At 48.2% G+C, this 21,584-nt stretch overlaps 1 protein-coding gene across 3 annotated transcripts in view; it reads right to left on the minus strand.

The window, feature by feature from the left end:
- USP32 (ubiquitin specific peptidase 32) overlaps positions 1-21,584 on the minus strand; it is a 206,079-nt gene that overhangs the window by 6,196 nt on the left and 178,299 nt on the right. For 2 of the 3 annotated variants that reach the window (XM_083379651.1, XM_083379650.1), the window contains exons 24-33: positions 20,347-20,498; positions 18,952-19,066; positions 17,257-17,459; positions 14,898-15,082; positions 14,461-14,547; positions 12,806-12,926; positions 10,702-10,893; positions 8,738-9,035; positions 4,001-4,428; positions 248-340 (exon numbers count right to left, since the gene is read on the minus strand). In XM_083379651.1, the coding sequence (XP_083235777.1) occupies positions 248-340; positions 4,001-4,428; positions 8,738-9,035; positions 10,702-10,893; positions 12,806-12,926; positions 14,461-14,547; positions 14,898-15,082; positions 17,257-17,459; positions 18,952-19,066; positions 20,347-20,498 (1,874 nt within the window). Of the gene's footprint in view, positions 1-247; positions 341-4,000; positions 4,429-8,737; positions 9,036-10,701; positions 10,894-12,805; positions 12,927-14,460; positions 14,548-14,897; positions 15,083-17,256; positions 17,466-18,951; positions 19,067-20,346; positions 20,499-21,584 lie in introns of all 3 variants that reach the window. The other variant, XM_083379649.1, reaches the window with a different exon arrangement.

Consider the following 21,584-nt stretch of genomic DNA (forward strand, 5'->3'; position numbering starts at 1 on the left):
TCTCAAGTGCACAAGGGGCCACCCCCAACTTTCACGATGGAACAACGCAACTGGAAGAGAGCCTCATCCACCTCCTGAGACCGACAACTTGACTGGCACCCAAAAACAGGCTGCTGTTCCACAGGTGGGCCAAAGTAAATCGTCTTAGCACCCAACGTCCTCATATTTTGGTGGCTAATTTCCTGTGTAGCGGAAGCTCCCGTCAGGCCTGTTCTGTTCTTCCCCGTAAGCCAGCCAAGTGGTTTACCTTACAGCTGCTGTCGTTGTAACAATACCATTTGTCGTTTGGGTTTTTGGCATAGGTGACGTAGTGGCCTCCTCCCATAATTCCTGAATGGCACTGGAAGAGAAGAGAGCGGAAAAGACAGCAAGGTTATCCATTGATCCAAGTCCTCCATCCTCTCCTTTCTGCCAGAGGGAGGGGGGAATTAACCCGGTGCGACGGGAGGCACCATTTTAGAAGGCTGTACGGATAGTCCTCAACTTACAACCCCAACTGAGCCCCAGATGTCTGTTGCTTAAGCGAGACGTCTGTTCGGTGAATTTTGCCTCACTTTACGAGTTCCCTTGTCACAGTTGCAGTTGTTAAGTTGAACACACGGTGGTTAAGTGAATCTGGCTTTCCCATTGACTTCTCGCTTGTCAGGTGATCACGTGACCTCGGAACACTGCGACCGTCATAAAGACGAGACGGTTGCCAAGCATCTGAATTTTGATCCTGCGACCGTGGGGTTGCTGCCGTGGTCGTAAAAGTGAAAGATGGTCATAAGTCCCTTTTTTCCCGGTGCCATTGTGACTTTGAACAGTTACTAAATGAACTGTCGTAAGCCGAGGACTGTATCATCTCCAAGGTGTTTTTCCCCAAAGGCAACTGGACTTTCTTGGGTTGTTGCTTTTTTTTTGTCTTTGAAAACATTTCGCTTCTGATCCAAGAAGCTGCTTCAGTTCTTGCACGAGAAGTGAAACGTCTCCAAGGAAAAAAAAAACATTTCGCCAAAATAGATAACCTTGTCATTTATTTTTTTTTACTGTGGGCACAACGGCACACATTAAAAATGAAATTTAGTTGCCTGCTCTCAAAGTGAAACACATACATGACACACACCTAACCGTACTATATACAACATATGTATAGACCCACACCCCTACATCACATAACAAATAAATATTAAATACTGTCCATCTTGAATATATAACGGAAGGAGGAAGAAAGTCCAGTTGCCTTTTGGGAAGTTATCTTTGGGACAAACACGACTTGGATGATGGGAGAATCTCCACAAACCTTGCGTCTTCTCACTTTTATGCATTTCAAAAGTTCCTCAAGACCCAGCAGCCTTCAACCAACCTGCTGACCGGCAGGCAAAGAATGGCCTTGATGACCAAGAGCGCCTGAGGAGATTTAATTTAATTTAATTTTTAATTTTAATTCCATTTATATCCCGCCCTTCTCCGAAGACTCAGGGCGGCTTACAAGCTTAGCAGTAGCCTTCATTCTACGTATATGCCTGCTTGTTAGGGCTTTCACACACACCCCCAAGCGGAATTATTACAAAGTCAGCTTAATTGCCCCCAACAATCTGGGTCCTCATTTTACCTACCTCGGAAGGATGGAAGGCTGAGTCAACCTTGAGCCTGGTGGGACTCGAACCTGCACTAATTGCAGGCAGCTGGTGTAACTTAAGGAGGCATTAGTCTTCCAGCAGCTGAGAAGATCTGAAAAAGACCTGCCTCCAGAAGCTGTGGATGCTCCAACACTGGAAGTTTTTAAGAAGAGACTGGGCGGCCATTTGTCTGAAACAGTCTAGGGCAGAGGTCACCATCCTTTTCATGCTGGTGGTCTGGAGGGAAAGGCAGTAGCTGGGAAATCTGCGTGCACGTGCCAGGTGCGTGCAGAAATGGGGCCGTGCACACCTGGGAGGGCACTAGTGGCCTCGTTTGCATAGGTGTGCGGGTGCTATCCGCCGCTGCTAGCCCGTGCACATGCGCAAGCGGGCCATGCAACCCACGTGCGCCAGCAGCCCCGTTTGTGCAAGCGCATAGGCACTAGCCGCCACCATCCCTGCATGCATGCATGAACGGGTCCGCGGGTGCTAGCTGAGTGGGGGTGAATGCGCGCATGTGTGTGCGTACAATGGCCAGCCTGGTATAGGGTTTCCTGCCTGACAGACATGTCAAACACAAGGCCCGGGGGCCAGATCCGGCCCGCGAAGTGGTCTCATGTGGCCCACGAAGCCATCCTGGAAACAGTGAGGGAACGGCCCCCACTGCCTTGGCCCTGGCCCAGAGACCCTCCTTCTGCCAGAGACCCACAGATCTGTGCCACTCCTGCCCAGGCCCCCATAGGCACCCTTGATGAGAACGATGTAGAGCTGGCCACGCCCACCCAGTAGGCCATACGCACTCTAGCCACGCCCACCCAGTAGGCCACGCCCACCCTGGCCATACCCACCCGGCCCCCTGACGGCAACCGCAATGCTGATGTGGCCCTCAATGAAATTGAGTTTGACACCCCTGGACTAGAAGATCTCCAAGGTCCCTTCCAACTCTATTTATATTATTATTATTATTATTATTATTATTATTATTATTATTATTATTATTATTATTATTATTATTATTATTATTATTATTATTATTAATTACTACTACTATTTGTGAGGGAAGTAAAAATCCAAGAGGGCGATGGTATGGATTTCTTTTCCTTCAAGGGAACACAGGTAGACCTCGACTTACAACCATTCATTCAGTGGCCATAAGAAGTTACCACGGCACTGAAAAAGTGACTTGTGACCATTTTTCACACTTACGGCCGTGGCAGCATCCCCATGGCCACATGATTAAGATCTGGATGCTTGCCAACTGGCAACTACTTATGCACTGTCCCAGGGCTCACGTGCTCACCATTCGTAACCTTCCCAGATGGCTTCTGACAAGCAAAGTCAATGGGGGAAGCCAGATTAGCTTTAACGACCGCGTGAGTCACTTACCAATGGCAGTGGTGTGCAGAACCACTGTGGCAAAAAGGTCGCAAAATGAAGCGCAACTCGCTTCACAGTCCTCTTGCTTAGCAACGGGAATGTTGGGCTCGGTTGTGGTCTTAAGGCGAGGACTTTCTGTAGTCTGAGGTTTGTCAAGGGAGTGAAGGCAAGGCCTTGTTTTCAGGAAGAGAAGCACACAGACTTACCGTGCAATGTTTTCTGTGTCAGGAGTGCTTTTCAACCCTGGAGACTTTAAGATGTAAACACTTCAACTTTAAGGAGAGATTGGACAACCATCTGTCTGAAATGGTATAGGTTCTCCTGCCTGAGCAGGGGGTTGGACTAGAAGGCCTCCAAGGTCCCTTCCAACTCTGCTATTCTATTCTATTCTATTCTATTCTATTCTATTCTATTCTATTCTATTCTATTCTATTCTATTCTATTCTATTCTATTCTATTCTATTCTATTCTATTCTATTCTATTCCATTCCATTCCATTCCATTCTTTCATTATTCTATTCTGTTCTGTTCTGTTCCATTCCATTCCTTTCGTTCATTATTCTATTCTATTCTATTCTATTCTATTCTATTCTATTCTATTCTATTCTATTCTATTCTATTCTATTCTATTCTATTCTATTCTATTCTATTCTATTCCATTCCATTCCATTCCATTCCATTCCATTCCATTCATCTTAAAAGTCTCACAGATCTTTAAAATCGCCAAGGTTAAGAAATACTACACCGTTAATCATACAGAAAGGGCAGACTGACTAATTGCAAAACTGGACAGAAAACCCATTCCTTGTATCCTGATCGGCTGATAGAAATAATTATGATGACTAAATCTGGAAAGAAACTGCTGGACCCTCTACTCTTCCTTTTGGGGTGCTTTAAGTGCACCCCCTCTGATAACACATTTGGGTCTTTCATGCAATGGCTCGGCCTAAATCTGAGCTGGGGGGAAAAAAACAACTGATCCGAGGCTTCACCCAGATGGCAATTGTTTCCTTGACACTTACCGAAATTGCATATAAGTTGTAAATGGGATTAATACAGATTTCTCCTCTTTTGTCATCCACCAGTTCCTCTTCCCGGTGGGCTTCCAGTGAACCGTTGAGACTGTGGTTGCTGGGGGAGCTCAGCTTGCAAAGGTATCCGTTGGTCAGCTGCCCCTCATTGTCCTGAGCGGCCACCGGTTCGCCAGAACCGTCCCCCAAATTCTGCTGCTCCCTTCCTGGGGAGTCAAGCGTGGCCTTTGGATCTGGCTGGGTACCGTTCTCGCGACTTGTGTCCAGGTTTTCTTTACTGCTTGACAGTTTGTTTTTACATAGCTGGGGGAGCCGAAGGCGCCCTTTACTTCTGCCTGTAGTCCTGGGGCTACTGGTGGGACTAAGGTTTTTACCTGTCGAAGAGCTGGATATGCATTTCCTCGTGGAGGACGGTGATGCTGGAAAGAAAGAGATGTGTCAGAATCCATTGATACTTCATTTCTAACAATCTCCTCTGAGCTAACCCCAAATCTCCTCTTTTTGTGATTCAGCATCAGCCTGTAATACCAGCAGCTGTGTCTGATGATTCTGAAGAGGAGGAGGAGGGGTTTGGAGAGCCTTTGGTGTCAAAGGGAGGCTCTGATGCACTGCAGGACTCTCAGCCTGGCCCCTCCCGTCATGTTCCTCATCAGACTCAGCCTTGTGAGCACAAGGTATTGGACGTAGATGATTCACAGCTGGATCTATTCAGGGACGCTAGGAGCAGGAGGCAGTCCAGCAGAGCAGAACAGAGAAAGGCAATGAGGCAACTCGGTGAGAGGAGGAGAAGGTAATGAGAAGCCACGCCTTGGGACTGCTGATAAAAGGGGAAGGTGTGGGAGGTGCTGGTTGCTGAAGGCAACCGTTTGAAGATCTTCTGCTAGAGTCCTGGTCTGTTATTCCTGTTTAACTCTTGTTTGAACTTTTGGTTTAAATCTTGTTTGAACTTTTTCTTTGTAAATAAATTTGGTTGGGTTTTTCCAGCCTGTTGACTATAAAAAGGGGTTGTCCCTGACATTCAAACAGGGGCCGGTCGTAGGCTGGAACACCTCTCCCCCTGGATTCTGCCATTCCCAAGGGGGAGAGGGAACAGGCATGGAGCATTATGGCTTTCACTTCCTCCCTTAAATGTAACCTTTGTTTATTCTGCCTGCCTGCTATCCATCACAATCTAATCCATTGCTTTCTCGCTAAGCATTCCCTCTTATCTTATGGGCAACTAGGAAAGGGGGTGGAAAAGGGAAGAATGAAACCCTCCGGAATCTGGTTTGCTTCTCCGGATGAAATGTGAGAGGGATGGAAATGATCCTGCTGTGATCTCTCCTCTCCCACGATGGGCTTATTGCACGGAGCTTGGCTTATCCGGAACTGACCGAATGAACTGTGGGGTGGGGTTTGCTTGCGGACACTTTAAAAATATCGATCTGTGAGGGGATTCCTCCGATCCTGTCTATTATGCCTGGTATCTCCTATTTCTTAGTAAAAGTTGCTGCTTGGAAAAACTTGTCTCCTTCTTTCTTAAGATGTGGGCTGAAGTGGATTCTAACAAGATGGGGGAGTGCTTTGCAGATGAATCAGTGTTCCAACCTTGACTACGTTTAAGAGGTGTGGACATCAACTCCCAGAATTCCTCAACCAGCCGTCCACACCTCAGAAATTGGCCAAGGCTGAGAAACACTGAAATCAATCAATCCTCCTCGCCTTGATAACAAGCAATAACAACTTCTTATTAGTTAAGACTTGGGCTACTTTGCAAAAAAAAACCCAGTCAGGCTGGTTGCTTTCTCTTATCTCAAGCTACCTTGCAGGGTTGTTGTAGAGAAAAAGGAATAGTTGGAGATATTTTTGTACCCTGCCTTTATTATTTTTAGAAATAACTCCAAGCTGCAAACATCTCCAACATACTTTCCTCCTATTTTCCTCACAACATGATCCCTGTGAGGTGGGTTGGATTGAGGGCAAGTGACTGGCCCAAGGTCACCCAGCTGGCTTCCAGGCCTAAGGCGGGACTAAAACTCACCTTCTCCTGGTGACTGGTCCAAAATCACCCAGCTGGCTTTCATGGCAAAGGTGGAATTAGAACTTAGGGTCTCCGGGTTTCTAGCTGGTGCCTTAACCACTAGGCCAGGGGTAGGCAAGCTCGCCTCTTTTATGACTCGTGGACTTCAACTCCCAGAATTCCTGAGCCGGCATGGCTCAGCTTGGAAACCTTTCCCTTTCCCCACAGCATGGCTGACTCAGGAATTCTGGGAGTTGAAGTCCACGAGTCATAAAAGAGCCAAGGTTGCCTAACCCTGCACTAGGCCAAACTGGCTCTCTTGTAGATTATCTTGAGTGCCCAGAGGAAAAGTGGGGTTTATCAGATAGATTAGATAGGTTAGTTGGGAGGGAGGGAGGGAGGGAGTAAAGAAGATCTTGTCAGATGAGTTGCATAAGAAAAACGAGTTGAAACATTTTTTAAGTCCAGGATGTCCAGATAACTTGTGGAATTCGTTCGGACAGACACCTTCCTAATTCACTGGTGTATAAGGGGGAGCACCTTCAGATCTTCACGATTCTGTTATTAGAGCTAATCTCCGTAAAAGCAGTTTTAGCTTTTTCCTGTGAAATTGTTGTCCTGCAGTTTCTAACTAAACTGTTGACCTACTTAGCGGGGCTGATGTGGATGGATTGATGGGTGGATAGACAGGAATCGGTTTGCTGAGTGCTCTCCTCAATCCCTCCACGAGCACAAAGCAGTCTCCTCGGGGTCTCTTCAGTGGGATGTTTGGAGATTGTGTGGCTCCTGTCAACTTAGGGAAAGGCCCTTTGCTTTCACAAAGGAACGTCAGTTTCCTCCAAAAGTTGTACTTTCAGAGTGGGTGGGCCAGGCAACCAAAGCTATAACTCAGTGGTGGCAAACCTATGGCACACGTGCCAGAGACAGCATTCAAGAGCCCTCTCTGTGGGCATGCGCACCATGCCCTGGAGATGGCAACTGTCCCTCTTCAACCGCCTGCTAACTCGCCGAGGTCCCACATGGCCGGATGCATTGTTCTGTTTCAGCCTATGACCAGCCCTGTTTGTGTGTCAGGGACAACCCCTTTTTCCTTTTTATAGTCAATAGGCTGGAAAAACCCAACCCAGATTTATTGACAGTTCAAACAAAAAAGCAACAGAATATTTCCTTCAACAAATGAATCAAAATATCAAACAAGAGTCAACAAACAAGAGTTAAACAGAAGTATCAAGAACAGACCAGGATTCCGTTAGAATGTCTCCAAACGGTTGCCTTCAGCAACCAGCCCCGCCCACACCTTCCCCTTTTATTATCAGTCCCAAGGCTTGGCTTCTCACTGCCTTCTCCTCCTCTCACTGAGTTGCCTCATTGATTTTCTCTGCTCTGCTGGATTGCCTTCTGCTTCTAGAATCCCTGAACAGATTCAGCTGTGACTCCTCTGAGTCCGACACCTCGTACTCACACAGCTGAGCCTCATGAGGAACATGACTGGAGGGGCCAGGCTGAGAGTCCTGCAGTGCATCAGAGCCTCCCTCCGACACCAAAGACTTTCCAAACCCCTCCTCCTCCTCCGATTCATCGGACTCAACTGCTGGGAGCACAGGCTGACACTGAATCACAACATGCATCCCTGGCTGGTTTCTCTCCCCCCCCCAGCCCCCCCATCCCATCCCTCCTGGCCTCTCATGCTCTCCTTTTCCCGGACACGACCCACTGCATTGCCTCCTCAGCTGTTGGCCGGCCATCCAACTCAGAGGCTGCTTCTTTGAACTGCTGGTGATGGGCTGCGGAGCCCCAGGTTGAGGGGCCAGCGGGCTGTGGCTGCTGATGGACACCGTCGGCCCCCATGTGCTTGCTGGCCTCTGTGTGTGGGGAGCCCGATGGTGTCAGGCAACAGCCGCCCCGGTCCTTGCCTTGCCCCGTGGCAATGGTACCCCTGCCCTGCCTCGCTTCACCCCGCATGACGAGCCTCCTGTCTACTGCCCCAGAGACCCCCTGGATCTCCCCCAACCCTGCCCACCCCCACAGCTGTCCCTCCCCATGAGCAACATTGAGGTGACCACACCCACCCAGTCTGCCAGGACCACCACAGCCACGCCCACCCAGTGGGCCACACCCACCTGGCACCCGGCGATACATAAGTGGGTTTTGGGTTGCAGTTTGGGCACTCGGTCTCTGAAAGGTTCGCCATCACTGCTATAACTCATGCAGAGACGTAACTCACGCCTGACTTTTGCAGTTCTGCTGTCAGTTGGCTTCAAGAGTTGGGATGCAGGTAGTCCTTGCATCACGACAATTCATTTAGCAACTGTTTGAAGCTACAGTGGCTCTAAAACAAAAGTCTTACAGCCCAGTCCTCGTACTTATGCCTGTCATAGCATTCCCCACAGTCGGGTGATCAAAATTCTGGCGCCTGGCAACCAGCATGTATTAACAACAGTTGCAGCTTGCTGGGGGGGGGATGTCATGTGTCCTTCCCAGCCAGCTGGTGACAAGCAAAAGACGGAAGCAGGATTCACTTAATGACCATCTGGTTCACTTAACGGCAGCAATTCGTTTAGCAACCGTAACAAAAAAAAAGATTGTAAAATTGGCCGTGACTCATTTAACGACCGCCTGGTTGAGCAATAGAAATGGTCATAAGTTGAGGACTTCTTGTAGATCCCTTCCCCGTGGGGTCCAAGCAACTCTTATGTAGCGCCCTGTGGGACAAGACCTTAGTCGCCTACCTCTAACATTATTTAAGTTGCCCGAAGTGTTGAGGGAGGAAGGGCTCCGGGTGAGGAGGACGTCACCCTCCCCGGCCGCAGTGCCGCCCCGCTGCTCCGCCTTCCGAGACTCCTCTGGCAGAGTCAGCAGCTCCGTGGGATCGTCAGCCTGCGGCGTCGGCAGCTTTTGCGGCCAGCAGCTCGGATCTCGTGGCATGAGGAAGGCACTTGGGTCAAAGCTCTCCCGAGGAAACTTGACGATTTTTTGGGATTTTATCCAGCGGCCATTGACAAACTGGAAGCGCTTTAAGTGAATGATCTGGAGCAAGACAAGCAAGAGGGGAGTCGGCTGAGGGCTTCCTTGCTCAAATGCCTTCCATTTAGGGCAGGGGTAGTCCAACCGTGGCAATTATAAGCCTTGTGGACTTCAATTCCCATAATCCCCTAGCCAGCCAACATGTCTGGCATCTATGGCAGAGATGTCCATCCTTGGCAACTTTAAGCCTTGCAGACTTCGTTTCCCAGAATTCTGGGAGTGGAAGTCCACATGTTGTAGAATTGCCAAAGTTGGACACCTCTAGCTTAGAGGTTTGCTAGGCCCTTTTGGCACTACAGCTGGTTCCTGAATTACAATTGATTGCTTAGTGACCATTCAAAGTTATGACAGACACCCCCACCTCCCCCCCCCACCAAAAAAAAAAGGTTCTTACAACCTGGTTCCTGTGACTGCATTTCATGCACTCAGCAATCAGCCTACATTTGCAAGTCTTTTCTATAGCAATAGCAATCAGAGTTTACAACATTTTTGGGGTGGTTTACAATGTCAGCATTATTTGCATATGGCCCCCAACAATCTGGGTCCTCATTTTACTGACCATGGAAGGATGGAAGGCTGAGTCAACCTTGAGCTGGTCAGGATCGAACTCCTGGCGGTGGGCAGAGTTAGCCTGCAATGCTGCATTCTAACTATTGCAGCTCCTTTGCGGCAATCAGCTGTCACATTATCAGAGTTTATGTTTTTGCCCAAAACTGGCATGCCCTTCCGCTTTTCAGCAAAAACACCCCATAGCAAACAGTGGGTTTGCTTAACAGTGGCGGATTCATTTAACGACTGCCAGGAAAAGGAACACAAAATTGGGTTGGTCACATGACAACTTATTTTACAACTGTAATGGGCAGTCTTTAGTACAGTCATAAATGATATAATCTGTGGATCCTACATCCAAGGAAAGAAGGAAGGAAGGAAGGAAGGAAGGAAGGAAGGAAGGAAGGAAGGGAGGGAGGGAGGGAGGGAGGGAGGGAGGGAGGGAGGGAGGGAGGGAGGGAGGGAGGGAAGGGAAGGGAAGGGAAGGGAAGGGAGGGGAGGGGAGGGGAGGGGAGAGGAAAATGTAGGAGGGGAAGGGAAAAGGAAAAGTAAATGTAGGAAAGGAAGGGAAGGGAAATGTAGGAAGGGAAGGGAAAAGAGAAGGGAAAAGGAAGGAAAAAGAAAAGGACATGTAGGAATGGAAGAGAAGGGAAATGTAGGAAGGGAAGGGAAAAGGGAAGGGAAAAGGAAGGAAAGGAAAAGGGAAAAGGAAAAGGAAGGAAAAGAAAATGTAGGAAAGGAAGAGAAGGGAAATGTAGGAAGGAAAAGGAAAAGGAAAATGTAGGAAAGGAAGGGAAGGGAAATGTAGGAAGGAAAAAGGAAAAGGGAAATGTAGGAAAGGAAGGGAAAAGGGAAAGGGAAATGTAGGAAAGGAAGGGAAGGGAAATGTAGGAAGGGAAGGGAAAAGGGAAGGGAAAAGGAAGGAAAAGGAAAAGAAAATGTAGGAAAGGAAGAGAAGGGAAATGTAGGAAGGAAAAAGGAAAAGGGAAATGTAGGAAAGGAAGGGAAGGGAAATGTAGGAAAGGGAAAAGGGAAGAGGGAAAAGGAAGGACAGGCCTTGTCAGAAACCTTCTCGGCTGGGCCTGGCTGAAGGCAGAAGAGAGACAACCGGCCGGCCTACCAGGATTGGGGGAAGCCTCCAGAGGTCCAGCTTCTTGGTGGCCAGGCAGTGGGTCCTGCACTTGGAGCAGTAGTACATTTCGTCTTCCCCCAGCTCCTCCTCGCCCGTGAAGGCCCGCAAGCAGCTGTCCAGGTTGATGGGCTCGGCCTGAGCACGCTGGCTCTGCTCCACGCTCCGGTGCTCCTCTGCGATCTGAAGACGGGAAGGAAACCGAGGAAGGGTGAGGAAGGGGGGGAGCTTTCCGGAGGGGCTTCCCTCTGTGGGAAAAGCCCCCAGCCCTCCCTTTTTTACTTCACAGGCAGAATCCTCCAAGTCCCTTCCAAGGAAGAGATTCTCCAGGCATTCACGCACCGCTCCACAGGGGCCCTTGGTGAGGAGAGCCTCGTTTCAGAGATCCCCCCCCCCAACTTTGGCAACTTTACAAGGTGTGTCCCACGGGTGCTTTTTCACCAGGCAACTGGACTTCCTTGTTTTTCTTACGAAGACCTTTCTCACCCAAGAAGCTTCTTCGGCTCTGGTGGGGGAATGGAAGGATTTTTATACTCCTTGCAGACAGCTGGTCGTTTGCGTCCTTTTAGCGAGTCGCTGAGGCCACCTGGTGGTTTATCTGTGACCTCAGAGTCACCTGAGTTGTGCAAAGCCCGAAATATTGTACTTTGGACAGAGAGGACCACTGGTTTGAAAGAGGAGGTCAAAGAGGTCGTCTATGTCCAAACTGAACAGCCCTCTCTCAAAAGAAGGGGAGGGATACGACATTGTCCATCTCCCGTCTGCAACACGGTCCTTTCAACAGTTCCAAGATGGATCCATACCCATTTGCACCACTCAGGTGACCCTGAGGACACAGACACACCTCCAAGTGGCCTCAACGACTCTCTAAAAGGAACGCAAATGACCAGCTGTCCGCAAGGAGTATAAATCCTCGCATTCCGCACCATCCAGTCAGAGCTGAAGAAGCTTCTTGGAGGAGAAGCGAAACGTCTCGAAAGGAAAAAATAAAGAAAGTCCAGTTGCCACCTGAAAAAGCACCTTTGGGACAACCATGACCTGGATGACTGAGAATCTCCTTAATTCCACGCTGGCTGAGGAATTCTGAGAGTTGAAGTCCACAAGTCATAAAGTTGCCAAGTTGGAGAGACACAAGACAGAATCTCTCAGGATATATCTAGCAGTTCCAGCCAGGTTCCATCCATTAAAGGTAAAGGTAAAGGTTCCCCCGCACACTCGTGCTAGTCGTTTCCGACTCTAGGGGCCGGTGCTCATCTCCGTTTCAAAGCCGAAGAGCCAGCGCTTGTCCGAGGACGTCTCCGTGGTCATGTGGCCGGCATGACTAGACGCCAAAGGCGCACGGAACGCTGTTACCTTCCCACTGTAGTGGTCCCTATTTTTCTACTCGCATTTTTACGTGCTTTCGAACTGCTAGGTTGGCAGAAGCTGGGACGAGTAACAGGCGCTCACTGTTACGCGGCACTCGGGATTTGACCCGCCAAACTGCCGACCTTCTGAGTGACAAGCTCAGCGTCCTAACCCACTGAGCCACCGCGTCCATCCATCAGGCTTAAGCAAATAAAGGACTGGACACAAACTGGATTTCAGTGGGCGGTCTCTGGGTTTGAGCCTGGCCACGCAAACCTATACAGGAAGTCCTCGACTTGTAACCATTCGTTTAGTGTCCTTTCAAGGTTACAACGGAACTGGGGGAAAAAGAGGAACTTATGGGCTGTTTTTTCACGCTTGCGACCGTCACAGCGTTCCTTGGGTCACGTGATCAAAATTCAGATGCTTCGCCAACTGGAATGTATTTATGAAGGTTGGAGGGCCCTGGGGTCATGTGATCTCCTTTTTGCAATCTTCCGACCAACCAAGTCCATAAGGGAGCACGATTCACTTAACAACCAGGTTGCTAACAGCTGCAGTGATTCATTGAAGATCTGCATCCAGAAAGGTCATAAAGCGGCGGGGGGGGGGGGCGGGAATTAACACCTGTCCGGCTTAGCAATGGACATTCTGGGCTCAGTTGTGGCTGTTGAGTCGAGGATTCTCCGTACGCCACCGCAAGAAGGAAAAGGCCTGGGATTAACCCGCAGGCTTTGGTTTTGTTTACCCGTTCTTGTGAGGTCTGGTAGCGGAGATGAAGCGCGGTGGGATCCCAGTCGACAGCAAGGTTTGCGTTCCCCATCAGCGCTCGCTCTTCCGTGCAATCGATTTTGCACCCGTAGCAAAACCTAAACGGGAGGCGGAGACAGCCAGAGACGGTGAACTCCAGGCAAGAGAGGAACCGGATCGCCACAATGGGACTGGCCCCTCCCACTTACACCAGCAGGAGGGGCAAACTCTGGACCCCGTCAGTCAAGGAATCCCGGCTGGTGGGGTCCAAGAGAAGAGCCTTTTTGGCTGTGGCTCCTGCCCGCTGGAGCATGGTGCCCCTCGAGGCGGGACCCTCCCCTCCCGCCCTCTTGGCCTTCCGGAAAGGCCTGTAAACCTGGCTCTGCCAACGGGCCTGGGGCCCTGATTGGGCTGTAGAATACTGAAGGTGGTTAGCGGATTAAAAGAGGATTCCCCCTCTAGCCTGTTATATATTGATTCTTTCCTTAGCTATTTTTTTTGTTTTGTTAATTTTAATGTTAACAGTTAGTGTTTTAATGTTTGATATTTTATATTGTTATTTTTTTCATGTGACTAAGCCACTCAGAGTCACCTAATATAGCAATGAGAGGCATATAAATTTATAGATGGATGGATGATAGGGGTGGGTAGGTAGGTTTTTTATTTATTTATTTTAATTCCATTTATATCCCGCCCTTCTCCGAAGACTCAGGGCGGCTTACAAGCTTAGCAGGTGGATGGATGATAGGGATGGATGGATGGATGGATGGATGGATGGATGGATGGATGGATGGATGGGTGGGTGGGTTGGTGGGTGGGTAGAGAGCGAGGGGTTGGGTGGGTGGATAGATGGATGGATGGATGGATAGGTGGATGGGTGGGTAGAGAGCGAGGGGGTGGGTGGGTGGATAGATGGATGGATGGATGGATGGATGGATAGGTGGGTGGGTGGGTGGGTAGATAGCGAGGGGGTGGGTGGGTGGATAGATGGATGGATGGATGGATAGATGGATGGATGGATAGGTGGGTGGGTGGGTGGGTAGAGAGCGAGGGGGTGGGTGGGTGGATAGATGGATGGATGGATGGATGGATGGATGGATGGGTGGGTGGGTAGAGAGCGAGGGGGTCGGTGGGTGGATAGATGGATGGATGAATGGATGGATGGATGGATAGATGGATGGATGGATGGATGGATGGATGGATGGATGGATAGGTGGGTGGGTGGGTGGGTAGAGAGCGAGGGGGTGGGTGGGTGGATAGATGGATGGATGGATGGATGGATGGATGGATGGATAGATAGATGGATGGATGGATGGATACATGGGTGGGTCGGTGGGTAGAGCGCGAGGGGGGTGGGTGGGTGGGTGGATGGATGGATGGATGGATAGATGGATGGATGGGTGGGTGGGTGGGTAGAGAGCAAGGGGGTGGGTGGGTGGATAGATGGATGGATAGATGGGTGGGTGGGTGGGTAGAGAGCGAGGGGGTGGGTGGGTGGATAGATGGATGGATAGGTGGGTGAATAGAGAGGGAGGGGGGTGGATGGATGGATGGACAAGTGGGTGGATGGATGAGATAGACAGATACAGACAGACAGAGGGTAGAAATACAGAGGCAAGAGATGGAGAAGAGATCAATCCCAGCAAAGCTCACCTGTACCAGGGGCACCAGGCACAGGAGTTGCCATCTTTCTGAACCACCCGAAGGGTGAAGGGGTACTGATATCCCAAGCTGTCATCGCTAAGGAAAACACACAAACACACACGGCGTTATTTCCGGGAGCACAGGCTGGCACGCAATCACAACCCCGCCCCGCAGGCCTATTCCTGTAGTGAGCCCTTGGTGCTCTGTGAACTCAGTGGCTGTCTTGCAGACGTTTCATGACCCAACTAGGTCACATCATCAGTGCTAAAAGGGCAAACCCTTCTCCTTTCTTGCACTGGTGAGGTTAGCTAGTTGGGTCATGAAACGTCTGCAAGAGAACAACCAGGCTCAGAGAGCACCAAGGACCCCAACCCTGAGCTACAAATATTTTCCTTTATCAGACCTATTAGTGGCTCAGCAGTTCCTCGTTCCAGCACCGGACTCACCAATCCTGAGCGTGGTTACTTGCTTCCTGGGGAGGCAAAGGGCTTGCAAGCCGAGACACTTGAATCCAGACCGCATCATAGAGGTCTTTCTTCCTGGTGTGAACTGTGCAGGGAACAATCAGAGGCATCCCAAACAGGCTTGGCCGGTTCTTTTGAGACGAGAGGAAGTACATTTCGGCCCGCATCTGCATTCAATGGGGAAGTTTTGTTTTTTGTTTTTTTAAAAAAAAAAGAAAGCACATGTATTTTGAAAGTTAGGAACGATTCAGACTTTTGTAAAAAAAAAATAAAACACGGATGGACCGTCTCTCAAATGGTGTCCAGAAACGTTAACAACAAAATAGCAAAAAAATGGCCCCAGTGTAATTAACACCTACTCTTTGCTTAATAGTTTCATGCCTTTTGTAATTCCAAAGTTTTTAATGATAAAAAAAAAATCATCATTACAAAACGTAAAATCTACAAATAGATATAGAACGGCTGTGTGGCAAATGACGACAAAGATAAGTACCAATAGTGATAAGCGGCTTGGGTGCAATTCCGAAACAACGGAAGCACCCCTCGGACACCATCGGCATTGCCAAAAAAATCTCCTATCACTGAATTGCAAAACAAAAAGCAGCTTTACTGGAACAGCTTGCATCCTGCAATGATGCTTTTAACTCCCATCAAACCGCGAGACTTTTCATGGTAGAAAAAGGCGCAATGCAGCAGAGATTTCCAAAATCTCTCTGTGAGGGTTTTGGGTAAAAGATCTGGCTTCAGTCGGTCCAGGCTTCTCCTGCATCCCCCACCTCACCCTCCCAAGGCTAAACTCCTATTCCCAACCTCGTGGCCACCCTTTCAGCACTCTGGAGATGCAGGTTAGGTTGAGGAAATAGCTTCTTGTCACAACAGCATCCTTTCTCAGAATACAAGAATGTTGTTGTTGTTAGTTGCAAAGTCGTGTCCAACCCATCGCGGCCCCATGGACAACCTTCCTCCAGGCCTTCCTGTCCTCTACCATCTTCTGGAGTCCATTTAAGCTCACACCTACTGCGTCAGTGACTCCATCCGGCCACCTCATTCTCTGTCGTCCCCTTCTTCTCTTGCCCTCAACCTTTCCCAGCATTAGGCTCTTCTCCAGGGAGTCCTTCCTTCTCATTAGGTGGCCAAAGTGTTTGAGTTTTAGCTTCAGGATCTGGCCTTCTAAAGAGCAGTCAGGGTTGATCTTGATTATATGCACTTTTGTTGGCAGGGTGATGTCTCTGCTTTTTAGTGTGCTGTCTAGATTTGCCATTCTATCTATATTCTGTTCTATTTTCTATATTCCATTCTATTCTCTATTCTATTCTATTCTATTCTCTATATTCTATTCTATTCTATTCTATTCTATTCTATTCTATTCTATTCTATTCTATTCTGTTCTGTTCTATTTTCTATTCTTTTCTATTCTTTTCTATTCTTTTCTATTCTTTTCTATTCTTTTCTATTCTTTTCTATTCTATTCTATTCTATTCTATTCTATTCTATTCTATTCTATTCTATTCTATTCTATTCTATTCTATTCTATTCTATTCTATTCTCCCCTTCATGGATTACTGCCTTGTCGTGGCGAAGGGGCTTGCCTAATTCAATGAAGCTATGAGCTATGCCGTGCAGGGCCACCCAAGACGGACAGGTCATAGCAGAGAGTTCTGACAAAACGTGATCCACTGGAGAAGGAATTGGCAACCCACTCCAGTATCTTTGCCATGAAAACCCCATGGAATACAAGAATAACCTTGCTCAAACAAATCTTGTGGTAAGACGGGCAGCTAACACATTTAACAAAGAAAAAAACAACAAATAAATAAATAAGCCACAAGGCTATTGGATCCTTGCCTCAGTTTTTTGCCCAAGAGGTCTGGAAATCTCAACAGCTTTGGACAAAGGCACTCAGCCAACCGTGATTCCAACAAAGGGTCGTTGGCTATTCCTTTAGTCCCCAATCTTTATGTCTTGGTGGCTCAGCACACGCGAGCACTGACCTGCTGCTCATGCACGTGCATACACACCAGCTCACTGCTCATTCAGGTCAAGCTGTGTGTGTGCCTGCTGGCCTGCCGCTTGCGTGGCCCGGTTCCGAACAGGCTGTGGGCTGAAACCTGGGGGTTGGGGACCCCCGTTTTAGTGACAAGAGTGACTATTAAACAGAGGGATCTTTTTGAAGCCCACACTCCACAGATCGACAAGCAAATATTCCCAGCATGGTACAGATTGTGTCTGAACCCCAGATAATACTTCCCCATTAGCTGGTGGTCCTCTGAAGCTGTGGCTACTTCATCCAAAACAGACAAAGCACCTTATTGGTTTGGGGAACAAGATGTTCTGCACTAACCATTTTCCGGTGGACCGCAATGATGTAGCCAATGAAAGGGCTGTCAGAAGGTGAGGTCACGTGACCGTTCATCATCACACCGTTCTCCACCCTGCAGGGCACCACTGTGTTCGGCATTCCATTTGGGATCAAGGTTGACCGCGGAAGGTCACCGTTCATCAGGCAGTTGATCATCCCGTTGGTCGACTGTCCACGGTAAAAATCTAAAACTCAAGCGCAAAGAGGCTGTTGTCGAAATAGGTCCTGGCATGAAGCCAATTTTACACACGGAATAGAACAGAATACACTAGAACAACAGAGTTGAAAGGAGCCCTGGAGGTCATCTAGTCCAACCCCCTGCTCAGGCAGGAAAGCCTATACTGTTTCAGACAAATGGCTGCCCAGTCTCTTCTTAAAAACTTCCAGTGTTGGAAGCGTTCACCACCTCTGGAGGCAGGTTGTTCCACTGATTAATTGTTCTAACTGTCAGGAAGTTTCTCCTTAGTTCTAGGTTGCTTCTCTCCTTGACTGGTTTCCATCCGTTGCTTCTTGTCCTGCTTTCAGGTGCTTTGGAGAATAGCTTGACTCCCTCTTCTTTGGGGCAGCCCCTGAGATATCAGAACACTGCTATCATGTCACCCCTCACCCTTCTCTTCATTAAACTAGACGTACCCAATTCTAGCAGCCGTTCCTTATATGTTTTAGCCTCCAGTCCCCTGATCATCTCTGTTGCTCTTCTCTGATCTTTATTGCTCTTTTCTGCTTAAGTTCTTTGCTTAAGGATCTTTTTTTTTTACCACCGCCTTCATAAGGAGACCTGTTTTACTAGACTGTAAAAAAGAGAACAAACTTATTTAGCCTTGCTCACGTCTTGTCGTATTCTATGCTGGGCTTCTCCAGCATAAAATAAAACAGTATGTGAGGAAGACTAAGTTAGTTCTCTATATTCTGTCGTAACAACAGCTGGGTTCTGCAACAAGTATTGGTTGAATGTTCACCATTCACAAATCGTATCCTGACTGTGCCAGTCCCAAGAGGGCCAAAATAGAGGGAGGGAGGGAGGAGGGAGAAAAGGAGGAGGAAGGGGAAAGGGAGGAGGGAGGAGGAGGAGGAGGAGGAGGAGGAGGAGGAGAAGGAGGGAAAGGACCCAGATTGTTGGGGGCAATTAAGCTGACTTTGTAATAATGCCGCTTGGGGGTGTGTGAAAGTCCTAATCAGGCATATACATAGAATGAAGGCTACTGCTAAGCTTGTAAGCCGCCCTGAGTCTTCGGAGAAGGGCGGGATATAAATGGAATTAAGATAAATAAAAAATAAATAAAGACGGAGAAAAAGGAGGGGGAGGAAGAGGAAAGGGAGAAGAAGAAAGAGCAGAGGAGAGGAAGGAGAGAAGGAAGAAGAGAAGGAGATGGAGAGAAAGATGGAGAAAAAGGAGGAGGGGAAGGGGAAAGAGAAATTGGTTTTCTATGGCAGGACCGGTGGTGGAGAGAAACGCAAAGAGGGCAGCTTGGCGTAGGAACTTTTCTGTCCATCATTCCTGCATTTTACTCAGTATTAAGCCCTTCCTTCAGTGGGAATGAAAGTTAAAAGAGTGCTCACTTTCGCTCCCAGTGCTCAGCCACAGTTAACAGCAGCGCTGCCAGTTTGCCAGACAAAACTCCCCAAACTGCGCAGGGGTGGGTGGGTGGGTGGTGGAATCGAGGCATTTCTTCCTACCTGTTTGCAAAGGACTTGAAGAAGCCGAAGTGGGGGAGCCAGGAATCGGTACCTCGAACGCGCACAAAGAAGCAGTCGTCGAATGCCGGACTTTTTGGTTGTCTTGCGGAAAGTTCTGTTGGGAGAAACAACAGCAGCAACGAAAGGGATTAAAAGCCTGGAGCAATTAATAATTAAGACGACGCGTCAAGAGAGCCGCAGACGAGAGGAAGCTGAGGCGTTCTGTGCCCTGACCGACAGCAACGGAGAATGCTGCTCCAAAGGTTTTTTGGAAACCCAGGGGAGACAGGAAAGCTGTTTCCAGAAGCACGGAAGCAGCTGACGAGAGAATTACAAAGGACAGAGGAGCAGATTTGACTCAGCCACATCTGTTGTCTTGATAGGAGATTGTGTAATGAGCTCCCAGGATAACCCTCCTCCTTGACACGGCCCGTCGGATCTAAAGGATAGGCTGGGCACATCGCGGCAAACGATCTCTCTATAAAAAGACAAGCTTTATTCTCTGGATCTCCTGTAAACTGCAGGACGGTGAAAGGCTATCGTTGGGGTCTCTGCGTTAAGGCACCAAGCTGGAAAGCAGGAGATGGTGAGTTCTAATCCTGATTTAGACATGAAAGCCAGCTAGGTGACTTGGATTAATCCCCAGGAGACTGTGAGTTCTAGTTCTGCTTTAGATATGAAAGCCGGCTAGATGACTTGGAGCCAATCACCAGGAGCCAGGGTGTTCTGGTCCCACTTTAGGCATGAAATCTGACTGGGTGACTCTGGGCCAATCAGCAGGAGTCTGTGAGTTCTAGTCCCGCTTTAGACATGAAAGCCGGCTAGGTGACTTGGACCAATCACCAGGAGACTGAGTTCTAGTCCCACTTTAGACATGAAAGCCGGCTAGGTGACTTGGACCAATCACCAGGAGACTGAGTTCTAGTCACACTTTAGACATGAAAGCCGGCTAGGTGACTTGGACCAATCACCAGGGGACTGTGAGTTCTAGTTCTGCTTTAGACATGAGTCGGTTAGGTGGCTTGGAGCTAATCACCAGGGGACTGTGAGTTCTAGTTCTGCTTTAGACATGAGAGTCGGTTGGGTGACTTGGAGCCAATCACCAGGAGACAGAGAGTTCTAGTCCCGCTTTTGGACATGAAAGCCAGCTAAGTGACTTTGGGCCAGTCACCTTCTTTCTCAGATCAACCCACCTCACAGGGTTGTTGTTGTGGGGAAAAATAGAAGGAGGAAAGTTCCCAGCTTTTCTCTTTTGTAGGAGACAATTACATTTTTCAGTTCCCCCTCTCTTTATACAGCAGCTGTGCCTCTTCTGCCTCCTTAGGGTTTCACTGAAACATACACATTTCTCCAAGGGTGGCCAATTTTTGCATTCAGTTGCAGAAGCGTCATTACCTTTATGTTCGAGCTGTGCACTTCTGCCAGCAGGATCTGATCCGGCTTCAGGGCACAAAGTTCACTCAGGTGCTTCTTCAAGTCAGAGTATTTCTCGTCCATATTCAGCCTGAGTCCATATCGGACAGGAGTCGTGCCATCTAGCTTGGTTACTTGAAGGAAGGAAAGAAAAAAGAAAAATGGATGGGAGAGAGACAAAGAGAGAAAGCGTGTATTTTTAGAGGCTTTTATTTATTTATTTATTAAATTTTTATACCGCCCTTCTCCCGAAGGACTCAGGGCGGTGTACAGGGCAATAAATATTAAAAAAACAAAGTACAAAAGTTAAAAAACAATTAAATAATTTAAGCCCGATATATACAATAATTAAAACTATATTAAAAACCCAACCCTTTATTTATTTAGTTTTATTCATCACGTTTTTGGAACCGCCCACCTCTCCTCACAGAGAGACTCTGGGCAGCCTACAGTAGAAAAATTAAACCATAGAAACAGCATACAAAAGTTAAGATTTAAAAAAGAGGCAAGACGATTGAAGACAATGTTAAAAATTAATTGGAAAGCAAAAGGAGGGCTTTTAAGGGGCTAACCATGTGTTTTAGCTTTTTAAATACCTTTCAAAACTACAGATAGTCTTCAACTTACAACCATAACTGAATCCAGAATTTACCCTGCTATGTAAGACAGTTTGTTAGCTGACTTTTGTCCCATTTTATGACTTTTCTGGCCACAGCAGTTAGTAAATGAATCGCTGCAGTTGTTAAGTCAGTAACGTGGTTGTTAAGTGAATCTGGCTTCCCCATCGACGTTGCTTGTCAGAAGGTCACCAAAGGGGGATCACATGATCCCGGGATGCTGCAGCCGTCGTAAATACGAACCCCTTGCCAAGTGTCTGAATTTGAATCATGTGGCTATGGGGGATGCTGCAACGGTCGTTAAGCGAAATTTGCTTGTTGGAAGCTGGCTGGGAAAGTCACAAATGTGGTCACATGACCCCGGGACACTGCAAACCATCATAAATACATGCCAGTTGCCCAGCGTCTGAATTTTGATCACATGATCATGGGGATGCTGCAACAGTTGTAAGCGCGAAAAACAATCGTAAGTCACTTTTTTCCCCCCAGTGCCATCGTAACTTCGAATGATCACTAAATGAATGCTTGTAAACCGAAGACTACTTGTAAATTAAAATAAATACAAGTCCAACGTATTTGGAAGGTCCCAGCCAGAAAGAGATG

Source organism: Vipera ursinii, assembly GCF_947247035.1.
Source record: "Vipera ursinii genome assembly, chromosome: 1".
Lineage (NCBI taxonomy): Eukaryota > Metazoa > Chordata > Lepidosauria > Squamata > Viperidae > Vipera > Vipera ursinii.